General features: G+C 36.0%; 2 protein-coding genes across 3 annotated transcripts in view; both read right to left on the bottom strand.

Moving 5' to 3' along the window:
* The window catches only part of LOC118928520 (FYVE, RhoGEF and PH domain-containing protein 5-like), a 368415-nt gene that overhangs the window by 166582 nt on the left and 187333 nt on the right, over positions 1–14500 (bottom strand).
* LOC130679107 (uncharacterized protein C12orf50 homolog) overlaps positions 1–14500 on the bottom strand; it is a 32166-nt gene that overhangs the window by 11592 nt on the left and 6074 nt on the right. For both annotated transcript variants that reach the window (XM_057486898.1, XM_057486899.1), the window contains exon 3: positions 246–404. In XM_057486898.1, the coding sequence (XP_057342881.1) occupies positions 246–404 (159 nt within the window). The remainder of the gene's footprint in view (positions 1–245; positions 405–14500) is intronic.

Here is a 14500-nt window from a genome sequence, read left to right as displayed (position 1 = left end):
TACATATTTAAACATGAGATCTGTCTCCCAGCTATTATACAAAAACCTTCAGTCCAAAAGAGCATAAGCATGTGTAGACATAGAACAAATTAGAACATAATGATTTTAATATACTTAATAAAATTAAAACCATTTTCTCACTCAAATCTGCCTTATATACCATGAACCTCTAACAGTTAAACAAATGTATGAAATATTGTGAGGTCTTTTAATGTGCATTGTAAATTGAGAAAAGGCTTACTAACCATTTTGTTCATCATCATCCTCCTCTTCTTCCTCAAAGTTAATTTTTATAACTAAAGGAGCGTGAATGGGTAGTGATATATTCCTCTGAGGTTTCAGGGGTTCCTGACTCTGGGTCGGGGGTGGAATTCCTTGCTGAGTTTCTTTCTGTAGTCTAATACCTACAAAGAAAATGCAACATTTCAGGCTTTTCAACATACGTATTATGCACATGTTCAATGATCAACCATTGTTCTCCTGATTTGCTACATACTTTGTTAAAAAAAAGACGTGTCTCCTTATTTCTGTAAAGGTTATTAAACAAACTTACAAAAAATGTGAACAATTTGCTAGTTCATAGGCTTTAGATGTTAATTATAACCATAATTTAGTATACTAAATTTTTTATATAAATGCAAAGTGATATTACTGTATTCTTACATTAGATCTGTGGGATAAAAATAACTAGTTGCATTACAACAAATTAAAAAAGACAAATTTACATAAGGCATAGTTTATAGTGGTAGAATATGTATGTCCAAAAAAGGAAAAATAATCCAATGGTTCTCATTTTCTGTGGCTTGGGGGATGATTTCTTAAAAGTAAGAAGAATGATATTTTCAAATTCTTCTATTAGCTACACTGCAGATTGGCCAAAGTCCTAGATTATATTTAAATGTTCTACAACCTTCAAAACCAACCTGCAACTAACAGAAAAAGCTGGAGAACAGTTGTGTCTTCTAATATTGCTAACTCAGCTCCCATTGTTTTCTAAACCCGTAGTTAACAAATCTGGCTAATTATCAGAACCAACTAAAGAAATTATTCAAAACATCTTTCAGGTCTCTGCTTCTGAACTACTGATTCAGCACGTCTACATTAAAGCCTGGAAATCTGATACTATTTTTTAAATGTTTTAAGTAATTATGAAATCAGCCAAGTTTAGAAAGACTGCCCCAAATCAATGATCATCTTAGCAGGGTCCTGGGTTATAGGAAGCCTTTGGTGGATATGCCATCTCAGTAATTTGAAATAAATCAACCCTATTCCAGATTTTCAATTTCCACACATTTTTCCTTTAAAATTGGTTTGCTTGAGAACAGACCTGAGTTCACAAAAGCCTTTCCTCCAATATACAAAAAAAATCTCCTACCCTTCACACATGTCAAAATTTACTATAGTACATTGACCAAAAAAGAAATCTTCCTTTCCTGCTTAATCAAACTTCCATGAACCTGTAGGGCTTTCTCCACTATCTTGATTTATATGACATTTCTACCAGTAGAAAATCATGGTGTGGTAGGCAGAACAATGGCCCCCAAACACGTCTATGTCCTAATCCCTGGAACCTGTTTATATACTAGGCTCTGTGGGAAAGAGAAATTAAGGATGCAGATGTATTTAAGGATGCAGCTATCTTAAAATTGGCAGGTTATCCTGGATTATTCAGGTAGGCCCAATCAAAAGGGTCCTTAAAAGTGGAAAAGAAAAACAGAGGAAGAAAGCCAGGAAAAGAGATGTAACAATTGAAGCTAGGTCAGAGTGATGCAATGTCAGAAGTTTACTACTCATTGCTGACACCAAAGGTAGAGGAAGGGTCGTGAACCAAGAATATAGACATTCTCTAGAAACTAGAGAAGGCAAGGAAACAGACTCCCTCCCAGAGTCTCCAGAAGGACTATAGCCCTTAATTTTAATCCAGACAAATCTGCACCTAATTTCTAAACTACAGAACTGCAAGACAATAAACTTGAGGTGTTGAATCCACTTGGTTAGTGATAATTTATTACAGCAGTGACAGAAAATGAATTCACATGGTATTAGAAATTCACATGATATTAGAAATTCACATGGTATTCATGCTGGAATGTTTTGAATTCAAATACACTGTCGTAGTTAAGAATTTTCGTTGAAGAATTTGCTTCTTCTATTTCTGAACTATTGTTAAAGAATATATTACTCTTAAAGGGAAGTCTCATACATCAATGATACAAGAGCACTAATAAGAAACTCTGAAGGGAAGACATGGTTTTAAACAAACCTTTTTAGCTATTCTCAGTGTTTTCCAATAATTATCATCAGTTGTAAAGAAAATCTGCACTAAATATTTGAAGCAATAAATGTGAGTCACATTTTTTAAAAGCTTTATTGAGATATAATTTGCATACAATTAACTCATTTAAGTGTTCAGTTGGAAAGTTTTAGTATATTCATAGAAACCCAAACCCATCAGCAGTTAGTGTTCATGTCTTCCCAATGTCCCCAGCCCTACACAAGCACTAATATGCTTAGTTTCTATGGATTTGCCTATTCTGGATATTTCATGTAAGTGGAATCATACAGTATGTGGTCTTTGGTACATGATTTCTTCCACTTACCATAGTATTTTCAAGCTATATCCATGCTGTCATCTATAATAATACTTCATCCCATTTTATAGTCAAATATACCACAATTTATCCGTTCATCACAGGATGATACTTAGGTTGTCTCCACTTTATGGGCTGCTATAATGTAGATACAAACATTTGTGTTCAAGCTTTTGTGTGGATGTATGTTTTGCATCTCTGGGGTATACACCCAGGAGTGGAATAGCTTGGACATATGGTGACTCTATGTAGCCTTTTGAGGAACTGCCAGGCTGTTTTCCAAAGAAGCTGTACCATCCTACCTGTAATGTATGAAGATTCCAATTTCACCTCGCCCTTATCAACACTTGTTATCCTTTTGATTAAATCATTCCAGGGCATATGAAATGGTGTCTCATTGTGGTTTTAACTTACATTTATCTAATATTAATGATGATAAGCATCATTTTATGAGTTTACTGGCCATTTATATATATTTGAGAAATGTCAATTCAGATTCTAGCCCATTTTTAAATGGAATTGTCTTTATATTACTTCTATTACACTGGTTCTCAGAGATGATTTTGCCACTGCCACAGTAGGACATATTTGGCAATGGCTAAATGTAGTTTTGTCTGGGAAGATGCTAATGGCATCTTGTAGGTGGAGGCCAAAGATCCTTCTAAACATCCTGCAATATGTACGACAAAGAAATATCCAGCCCCAAATGTCAATAGTGCCAACACAAAGAAACCTGTTCCATCAGGTTCTCTGTGAATTATTGTGCCCTTAATCCCCTTCTCTTCTATGTGTTTAATGGTTTCATGACTTAATTCAGGTCTTTGATCCATTTCGAGTTTACTTTTGTGTATGGAGTTAGTCAATAATCCAGTTTCATTTTCTTAACATGTAGCTGTCCAGCTTTGCCAATGCCATTTGTTAAAGAGGCTGTAATTTCTCCATTGTATATCTATGGCTCTTTTATCATATATTAATGGATCATATGTGTGGGTTTATATCTGGGCTCTCTATTCTGTTCCACTGGTCTATGGGACTGTTCTTGTGCCAGTACCAAATTGTCTTGATTACTGTGGCTTTGTAGTAGAGCTTGAAGTTCGTGAGCATAATCCCCCCAGTTTTATTCTTCCTTCTCAGGATTGCTTTGGCTCTTCAGGGCCTTTTGTGACTCCATATGAATTTTAGAACTATTTGTTCTAGTTCATTGAAGAATGTTGTTGGTTTTTTGATAGGGTATTTCATTGAATCTGTACATTGCTTTAGGCAGAATGGCCATTTTGACAATATTAATTCTTCCTATCCATAAACATGGGCTGTATTTCCATTTAATGTTGTCTTCTTTAATTTCTCTCATGAGTGTTTTGTTTTCAGGGTATAGGTCTTTCATTTCCTTGGTTAGGTTTATTCCTAGGTATTTTATTCCTTTTGATGCAATTATAAATGGAGTTATTTTCCTGATTTTTCCTTCTGCTAGTTCATCATTAGCACATAGGAATGCAACAGATTTCTGCATATTGATTTTGTATTCTGCAACTTTGCTGAATTCAGTTACTAGTTCTAGTAGATTTTCGGTGGATTCTTTAGAGTTTTCTATGTACAATATCATGTTGTCTGCAAATAGTGACAGTTTAATTTCTTCCTCACCAAACTGAAAGCCTTCTATCTCTTTGTGTCATCTGATTGCTGTGGCTAGGACCTCCAGTAGTATGTTGAATAAAAGTGATGAGAGTGGGCATTCTTGTTTTGTTCCCAATCTTAGAGGAAAAGATTAAGCTTTTAGCCATTAAATATGCTGGGTGTGGGTTTGTTGAATATGGCCTTTATCATGTTGAGGTATGTACCCCCATATCTATTTTGTTAAGAGTTATCACGAATCAATATTGAATTTTTAAAATGATTTTTCAGCATCTATTGACATGATATGTGATTTTTGACCTTTTTTTAATGTGATGTATGATATTGATTGATTTTTGAATATTGCACCATCCTTGCATCCCTGGAACAAATCTCACTTGGTCATGATGGATGATGTTTTTGATGTATTTTTGAATTCAGTTTGCTAATGTTTTGTTGAGGATTTTTGCATCTATGTTCTGCAGCGATATTGGTCGGTAATTTTCTTTTTTTGTGGGATCTTTGCCTGGTTTTGGTATTAGAGTGATGTTGGCCTCATAGAATGAGTTTGGAAGTATTCCCTCCTCTTCTACTTTTTGGAATACTTTAAGAAGGGTTTGATAAAATTCAGCTGTGGCGCCATCTGGTTCTGGAATTTTGTTCTTAGGTAGTTTTTGATTACCAATTTGATTTCATTGCTTTTAATTGGTAGGTTCTCTGTTTTTTTTTATTTTATTTATTTTTCTTCAAATATTGAGTGCATATCTTTTATTAGGGTCATATCACCACATAAGAAAATATCTTTTCATTCTGTGGCTTATCTTTTAATCCTTTTAATGGTGTTTGCTGAATGGAAATATTTATTTTAATATATCCAAATTTACTCATTCTTTCTTTAATAATTTTTTATGTCCTTATTACCTTCTGGAACCTTTAAAAATTAGGTTTAATATACCTAGAATTGGTTTTTAGATACAGTATAAGAGTAGTCCATTTTTCCCTCCTTAACTGAAAAGGCCATCCTTTACTCGTTGCTCAACCATGATACCTGTTACAAATCAACATCTCTGCAAGGATTCATCTCTGCAGGGATATTTTTCAGCTTTTCACTGTGTTCCACCTGTCAATTTGTTTAGCCATTGGCCAATACTACACTGTTCTAAAGCCCACCTAAAGCCTATTTTAGGCTTTCATATCTTATTGAACAAGTCCTATCATTTTATTGTTTTTGAAGCAGTCTTGACTATTCTTGGTTCTGCATTTCCATACAAATTTTAGGACCTGTTTGAATTTTTATTGAGATTATTTTTCTTATATTTATTTACATAGATGATGAGTATCAAACAACTATGGCAATTCAAATGTTATTGGAGTGAAATTTTTATTGTTAAATGTCAGTAATGAAAAAAGGTCAAGTACATCCTTTGCAACTATTTAAATTAATGATGAGTTTAGTTAGTGAAAAATATTTTATGGAATAGTTCATTAAAAATAAAGACCACTGTTTATTATACTTTACAATTCAGTGCATGTCAGAAGGAAAAATTGATAGTATGGGAAAGATAGTACATTTAATGATCAGAAACTACACAGTTAGAAATATGGAATAAGAAATTCAGGTGAATTACTTGGTAATAAAGTAATGCCAAAAAAACCTTCATTCAAATAGCGGTTAAGTTTACCTCTCTGTAATGGCTCAAACAATGGTGTGCTGAGAACTTTGGTACTTATCATTATGCCTTTGTTGATCTGCAGTAACTTTCCCTTGACAGCCCAGAGGCTGAAGGGTTTGCATTTTAAGGAACAACGGTAATGTACTTCCCATGAATTTTACAGAAATGGATACCTTTGTCACCTTTATTTTTCTACCCAAAGTGTAGCTTCATGACGCTATCATCAACTGCAGTGTGTTCAGATATATCACATCTAACTTTTTGAAAAAGGTATTTTTTTAATTTTGGTATCATTAATCTACAGTTACATGAGGAACATTATGTTTACTAGGCTCCCCCCATCATCAAGTCCCCCCCAGAATCCCCATTACAGTCACTGTCCATTAGCGTAGTAAGATGCTATAGAATCACTACTTGTCTTCTCTGTGTTGTACAGCCCTCCCTATACCCCCCCGACATCGTGTCTGCGAATAGTAATGCACCCCCCCACTTTTTTTTTCCCCCGTCTGCCTCCCTTCCCACCCATCCTCCTCAGTCCCTTTCCCTTTGGTAACTGTTAGTTCCTTCTTCTGTTCTGTGCTTCTGCTGCTGTTTTGTTCCTTCAGTTTTTTCTTTGTTCTTATACTCCACATATGAGTGAAATCAGTTGGTACTTGTCTTTCACCACTTGGCTTATTTCACTGATTATAATATCCTCTAGCTCCATCCATGTTGTTGCAAATGGTAGGATTTGTTTTCTTTGAAAAAGGTATTTTTTATATTATGAAGTAAACATGATTATTTTTGCTTGCCACAGTGTTATTCCCTCCCTTACTTTAGGTAAAGGACATAAGCTTTCCTTTAGAGAATCACCTTTTCCCCATCTTCAAGCTAGTTGAGTGAGGATGACGTCTTAGCCCCAAGACTAGCCATTCCCATGACCTAAACAGATGTTAGGGATGAACGTGTTTCCCTGCCTCACTAGATGAGATTCAAAGTTAAGGAAAGTTTAAATGGAAAAAGATTTATTTCTTCTAAAGTTTATTTAGAATGATGATGATAATGAGGAAAATACAAGTGCTTACTCTCTGCCAGGTACTCTTCTAAACTATTAATGTTGGATATCAATTCTTAAATACCTAAAACAATCCCATAATATAGATACTTTCACTGCCTATTATGCAGATGAAGAATCTGGGCTACAGACATTAAGTTGCCCAAGGTTGCAGTGACAAGTATGTGGCAAGCTGAGATTTTTAACCCCGGTCTGACACAGAGTTAGTTTTCCATCTTTACTTATCCTGCCTCTAGGACCTACATCAGAGGCTTCTGGGGCAACCTCAGTACATGAAGAATGTTGTCTAGCCTGAAGCCAAGCAATGGCTAAGGAAATCCTGGATCCAGCCTGGTCTGACATCAGCTCTGTCCCTAATCTCTTCAGTTACATGAGCCAAAACTTCTGGTTTTCCCTTAAATCAGATTGGCTTTCTCTTAAGATCAGTGGTATGCTGGGGTGGGGTCAGACAGTATATGGGAACAGATTGCTAAATTTTCAGGCATTTTGTAAACCAATTGATGTTACATTTGTAGTGAAATCGTCTATGGCAAAGTATTTCCTCCATGGAAACTTACAAATGTAGCCTTTTTTCTGTTTGTTTTTGGTAGAGTGAACATGGGTAGGAGAGCCAGTTTTAAACATTTAACAGGGCACCATGGTTTATAACCAAGACAGTCTTGTTTAGTACATATGACAGACTACTGTGTCATGCCCAGACATTTCAAAAATGAAAAACTGCTGTCTGCTTTGTCAAATTTCAAAACAAATTATTTTCAAATAGATGTCTTGTATGCTGTTAAATGCAATGTTTCTTGCTATAAATCCTTTCCATAGCTAGAATATAAATGCACAGGTAAAACATATAAGTTACCAGAATCTTTTGCATAAATAATTCAATTATTTTTAACTAAGTTAGTTGTTTTTAATTATTCTCTCTGGGATTTGGGCGCTATCCTTTCCATTGCTTGAAAGTATAAAAAAGTGCTTATTTTTGTATAATTTGTAGATTCTTCAATTCTTTTTAATCCATTCTCAGTAATTTGTTAAGAGCACACATGTGTCATGGTTTGTCTAGGACATGAGAAACACATGCATAGATTTTTAAATATACTGATTTCATCTTCCTTGTAGTTTTATTGACAAACCAATTTAACTGGGAGTAAACAACCAAAAAATTCCCACTGAAGGGAGATTCTGCAAAGTAACTATCCTGAACACCTTAAAAAGTCAATGACATGGAAGGAAATAAAATACAGGGAAATATAGATATTAAAGAGAGATGACAACTAACTGCAACAAATGATACCTAATTGAATCCTGGATTGGCAAACAAAACACAACAAACAACTATAAGACTACACTGTGCAACACATGATCCTGGAAACTTGACAGCTTGATAGAAATTCAGTGTCTCAGGCCCCAGCCTTGACATGCTAAATCAGACTGCAATTTCACTAGATCTCCAGGTGATCCCTATGAATATTAAATTTGGAGAAGTATTGCTATAATGATCATGGTTGACAACTACGGAAATTTGAGCATAGACTGGATCTTAGACATTAGTATTGTGTCATTGTTAAATTTCCTGTATATGAGGGTCATATGTGTAGTGTAGTTATGGAGTTGCTGAAGTATTTAGGGATGAAGTGTCAGGATGTTTGTAACTGACAAATAGTTCAAGAAAAAAAGGTATATGCATGTATATGTACTTGTACATTATATGAACATATATGTGTGCAATAAAGGAAAAAGAGAAAGTAAATGACAAAATGTTTATTGGCAAATCTGTTGATGAGGATGTGGATAGGTGGTCATTGAACTATTCTTGCAACTTTTCTGTAGGTTAAATTTTTTTGAAATGAAAAGTTGGAGGAGAAAAAGTACACTGATGTCTGAGCTCCAGCATTCATCAATTTAATTGGTGGCCTTGGTGGTGATCAGGAGCTGTTTTGGGTTTTTTAATTTTTTATCTTTGTTATTGTTAGTTATTGTTGTGTTTTTAAGCTCCTTAGGTGATTCTAATTGGGAGGCAGAATTGAGGACCTCTGGATTGGGTGAACACCAGATGGAGTACTGGGGCTTCTGGGCTTCAGATAATTAAGGGAACAAGTTCCACTGATGTATGGCCAGAAATAAATGGAGAAAATAAAGAGAAAGAAAGAGAAAACTTTGTTTGGGAATACACTTAACTCAGAAATGCTAGAAGTAGTCCATTGTTTACTGGAAATTAAAGCGAAAAAGAGAATCTTCTGTGAAATGTAAAGGACCTTAGTAGCTCCAAAAGAAAAATATAGGGCAGTGTGGAATAAAATTCCCTCGGAGGAAGCCAAGTTAGAAGGTCTCATGGGTAGGCCCATTCAAATGACCAAAACGACTGGAGTACTCTATCTGTGTTTTTGGGAGACAGTTTTAGAGTCAGACAGAACTGTGTTTGAATTCATGTACAGCCACTTATGCGATGTGCTATCCTGCCTAAAATATTTAGCTTCTCTAGGCCTCTGCTTCCTCATTTATTGTGTTTTTTTTAAATTAAGGTATAATTATATACACTCTTACGAAGTTTTCACAAGGAAAACAGTGTGGTTATTACATTCACACTTATTATCGAGTGCCCCCATACCCCATTGCAGTCACCTGTCCATCAGTGTAGTAAGATGCGACAGAGTCCCTACTTGTCTTCTCTGTATTACACTGTCTTCCCCATGACCCCCCCCACACCATATGCACTAATTATGATACCCCACAATCCCCTTCTCCCTCCCTCCCCACCTGCCCTCCCCCATCCCTCCCCTTTGGTAACCGCTAGTCCCTTCTTGGAGTCTGTGAGTCTGCTGCTGTTTTGTTCCTTCAGTTTTGCTTCATTATTATACACCACAAATGAGGAAAATCACTTGGTATTTGTCTTTCTCTGCCTGACTTATTTCACTGAGCATAATACCCTCTAGCTCTATCCATGTTGTTGCAAATGGTAGGATTTGTTTCTTTCTTATGGCTGAAAAGTATTCCATTGTGTGTATGTACCACATCTTCTTGATCCATTCTTCTACTGACGGACACGTAGGTTGCTTCCATATCTTGGCTATTGTAAATAGTGCTGCAATAAACATAGCGGTGCATATCTCTTTTTGAATCTGAGAAGTTGTTTTCTTTGGGTAGATTCCTAGGAATGGAATTCCCAGGTCAAATGGTTATTTCTATTTTTAGTTTTTTGAGGAAACTCCATACTGCTTTCCACAATGATTGAACTAGTTTACATTACCACCAGCAGTGTAGGAGGGTTCCCCTTTCTCTGCATCCTCACCAGCATTTATTGTTCCTAGTCTTTTCTACGTTGGCCATCCTAACTGGTGTGAGGTGATATCGCATTGTGGTTTTAATTTGCATTTCTCTGATAATTAGTGATGTGGAGCATCTTTTCATGTGCCTGTTGGCCATCTGAATTTCTTCTTTGGAGAAGTGTCTGTTCATATCCTCCACCCATTTTTTGATCGGGTTATTTGCTTTTGGGCTGTTGAGGAGTGTGAGTTCTTTATATATTTTGGATGTTAACCCCTTGTTGGATATGTCATTTACAATATATGTATATTACAATATACAATACATGTATAATAATGTATAATACGATATACAATACAAAATAATGTATATAATATACAATACTGTAGCATGCCTTTTTGTTCTGCTGCTGGTGTCCTTTGCTGTACAGAAGCTTTTTAGCATGATGTAGTCCCATTTGTTCATTTTTTGTTTTGTTTCCCTTGCCTGGAAACAGTTGCTTATGTTTATATTCAAGAGATTTTTGCCTATGTTTTCTTCTTTATTGTGGGGTTTTAAGTGTATCTATTTTACAGTTTTCTGTGATGATTAAATAAAATTAGGCATGCTAAATGTCCAGCATAGTCCTTTCACATAGAAAACACTTAATGTAAGAGATTATTTGGAAAAACTGAATATGAGATTTCCTCATTTCTCATAGCCCTACTTCATTTTTTAAAAATCATAATAAAATTTCAGTTTATACATTCCTCAGGAGCAAGGTTGTGGAGGTCTCAGACAGAGCTAACAAATGTTAGGCCTAGGGAATTAATATTTGAGTACCTGTCTTAATTGTTTTGTGGTTTTAGAAGTACTTTGGACCACGGATGAGAAGAGACAGTGTCCATTAAACTACTTAAAATACAATAATTAGATGATGGCTTTTCAAGCGTTAGAATAAAAAGGTCATGTACACATATTCATTTAGGAGAGATGTTTTTAAAGTGAGCTAATCCAAAGTTCATTTAAAGTGGCCAAATAGTCAGTTGTTTAAGGCATCTTTAAGACACTGCCTTAGGATTAATGAGAACCAAATTATCCCAGTCCATACTCATTATAGAAAAATAACATGGCTCTTAACCAAGGAGATGAGCAATTGCTTCAATGTTTGAGCTACCATGTTTTGAACAAATGGTTTTTAGCAAAATGTAGGAAGTTTCTTAAAAGGAAGTTTGGCGGAGTCCACTCTAATGTATCTCATAGGAAAAAGAGCAAGTTTCTAGCTTGCAAAGAAAACATGAAACATACTCAGAAATGCCTAGCAAATTCTTATAATTAGAGCAAATATCAGCTGAATTTAGTTTTCTTAGCACTGTCATTTGGTTTAGCAGTTATTTGCTTTTAAAATTGGAGATGACAACCATAGAGATTACGTCTCTTTTTTAAATGTCCACTTGGGAATATTTAAATAAAGTCTCTTTCAAAAGTGTCCAAAATCTTTCTTAATTTGTTAGCAGATGAAAGTATAAATTGCAAAAAGACTAATTGGCAGTTTTATATTCTCAGACAAAAAGTACAAAACTTCATAATTACACTTAGTGCTTAAAGGTGACATACAACGGCAAATCAACTATTGAAAAATTGCTTTCTGCAAGTGCCTTATTCTTGAAGAGCACAGTGGGTGACTTAGCATTGCTGTGGCTCCAACTCACCCACTTAATATGGATCACCTGATGTGTTTCAATTCTTCAAGCAGAAGCCCTAGAAATTGTCTTTAAACTGTCACAGTTTGCACATTTTAAATATCTAAATTTTATCTTACTTTAACCTGAGACGAAGTTACACATAAACTGCACAATGTGAATTGATACTGAATTATATTTTGTTACCAAAAAGTTTTGTCATAATCCCACCCTGAAATTATCAAACTATATGTACTTACTGAAACATAAAAAGGTGGATTTTAATAAAGGTACAGCTTTATAATATAATCTTTGTTAAAGGTGAGAAGGTTTGTAGTCCCAGTTTTAACTAATATGAACCCTGGTGGATCAGTGTTCCTGGAAATATTGTAGGAAATATTAGGTCTACAAAAGATCAAATTATACTTTCTGAGGCATTCAACTATTTCCAAAATGAATAGATGATAAAGTAGTTCAATACGTAATTCAACTGGGCATGGTAGTTTCCTAGTCTGGAAATTAAATCCTCTTTCTTACAGCACAGAAAGGTGTCTGGGCAGAGGAAAAACAGTTGTCTGCTTAACACAAATGCATAGTGTTGAGGACTTGTTAGGGTAGAATTTGCTACTATGTGAAAGGTAATATATGTTAATATGTTAGGTGCTTGGGATTCATCAATGAACAAAATAAAGACTCCTGCTCTTACGGAATTTTCATTCTATAGGGAGGAGTCAGACAACAATAGATGTAGTAAACAAGTTAATTATATTTGAGAAAATTATGTAGGGAGGAAGTGGGAAAGTTGACTACATATCAAATAGAGTGTTTGGGATAGACCTCATTTAAAAGTGATATCTGTGCAAGGCCTTGAAAACATGAAAGAGTCAGCCATGAAGATACTAAGAGAAGAGCACTTCCTGTGGAGGAGCAAGGGCAGGCTACCCCAAGATGTGCCACTTCAGTGAACAGATTACAGGTTACAGAGAGCTGAAAACAGTCAAGGCCCAAAAGACTCAGAAAGATACCTCCCTCTTCCCACAGCAACTGCATAAAAAGGATTTACATGGAAGATCTGTTATTATCATAGATAATTACATTATAATATGAACTAGGAGTGGTAGACAAGGAGGAATTTAGCAAAGTGTATTTGATGCCGGGGTTCTTGTTTGCAGAGCTGAAGAATGAACTCTGCAAACACTCAGGGTAGGAGAGCAAAGTAGAGGCTTTTATTTAGAGGTAAACTGAGAGGACAGAACTCCTGGCTCACGCTGGGAGGGGACAAGAGAGTCCGTGGTTGGCTCATTGTCTAGGGGATTTATAGTCGGTTGAGGATTTTCAGGCATCTGGATGAAGGACTAGGGGTGCAGACTTGTACCATCTGCCCTGCCCCCAAGGTGTTCTGGGTTGTTGTCTGCTCGAGCTGTTTACAGTTGGGATTGCTTACCAAATTAGTCTTTTGCCTATGTTGCAGATTACTTGATTAGGATTAGAGAAGGGAAAACAGCACATAGGTACAATTAAAATAAACTGGGCCTTTTAGGAGGCTAAGGTAAATTTTACATTGTCATGATATAATTGATATAGTGAAGTCACGCATTAGGCTGAGATGCTTTTCTTTATTTGCAGAACACATTCCAGGCCAAGTTGCTCCTGGCCTTTTGAGGTTTAACTGATTTCACTGAAGATGTCTATATACCTAGTATGGTGTCTTTACCCTAGAGAATGAGTGTGACTTTGCATAATGATTAACAGAGAATTTTCATAAGGACTTCTTTGCACATTGTTACGTTGTTCTGACTGTAATTATCTTGCTCTGCTTTTTCTCCAGAGACCGTCACCCTACTCTGCTAAACCCACAGTCCCTGTCTCATATTCACTAAAATCCCTAGGTCCCAGTGTTTCTGTGTGGCCCAGAAACACTTGTTTACTACACATTTACTCTTTCATATTTCCATGAATTGCCTCCTTTTCCCTTTGATGTCTCAGACCCCCACCTCCTCTTGTCCTTAGCTCAGGATGACAAATACACCTCATTTTGCCTCACTGCCTTTAGAATTTCATGTCTGTGGATTCCCTTTATGAATGTAATTAAATTTGATTTTCTCCTATTAATCTGTTTGTGTGTAAAATAGCAATATTTCCAGAATCTCTTGCCTGGCTTTAGTGCATCTCCATATCAATAGGTGTTTCCAAAAGGTGGAGGGAAGTAGTTCATCTCCGTATCAATAGGTGATTACAAGGGGGACTGAGGGCATATCTGGACCAGAGAGGTTGGGTGGGGTCCCTTTTTTGCTGCCAGTTGTGAGAGACATGGGCAAGCAAAAGTGGATGGCTGCTTGTAAGAAATAAATGGGTTTCTCCCACTTTATTTCTCCCTTTGATTGATTTTGGCTTCAAAGGTAACTTGCCCCAGGCTGGGAACATATCTTCCCCCAGAGTTACACTGTCTCAAGTCATTTGATCCTTAGACCAGCTAGAAGAACTTTGAAGAGTAAAGGAAAGTTTTCCCTCCCCAACACATGCAAAACGCTGAAAGCAGGAGCATGTTTACATATGCCAGGACAAGCAAGAAACTAGGGATTGGAGCAGAGTGAGCAAGCAGAAGAGTTGCAGGAGATAAATTCAGGGTGGTAGCAGAGCACCAATCGGGTA

Source organism: Manis pentadactyla, chromosome 10 (genome assembly GCF_030020395.1).
Source record: "Manis pentadactyla isolate mManPen7 chromosome 10, mManPen7.hap1, whole genome shotgun sequence".
NCBI classification, from domain to species: Eukaryota; Metazoa; Chordata; class Mammalia; order Pholidota; family Manidae; genus Manis; species Manis pentadactyla.
The sequence above is the reverse complement of the archived record's forward strand: the minus strand, read 5'-3'. Positions and strand labels throughout refer to the sequence as shown.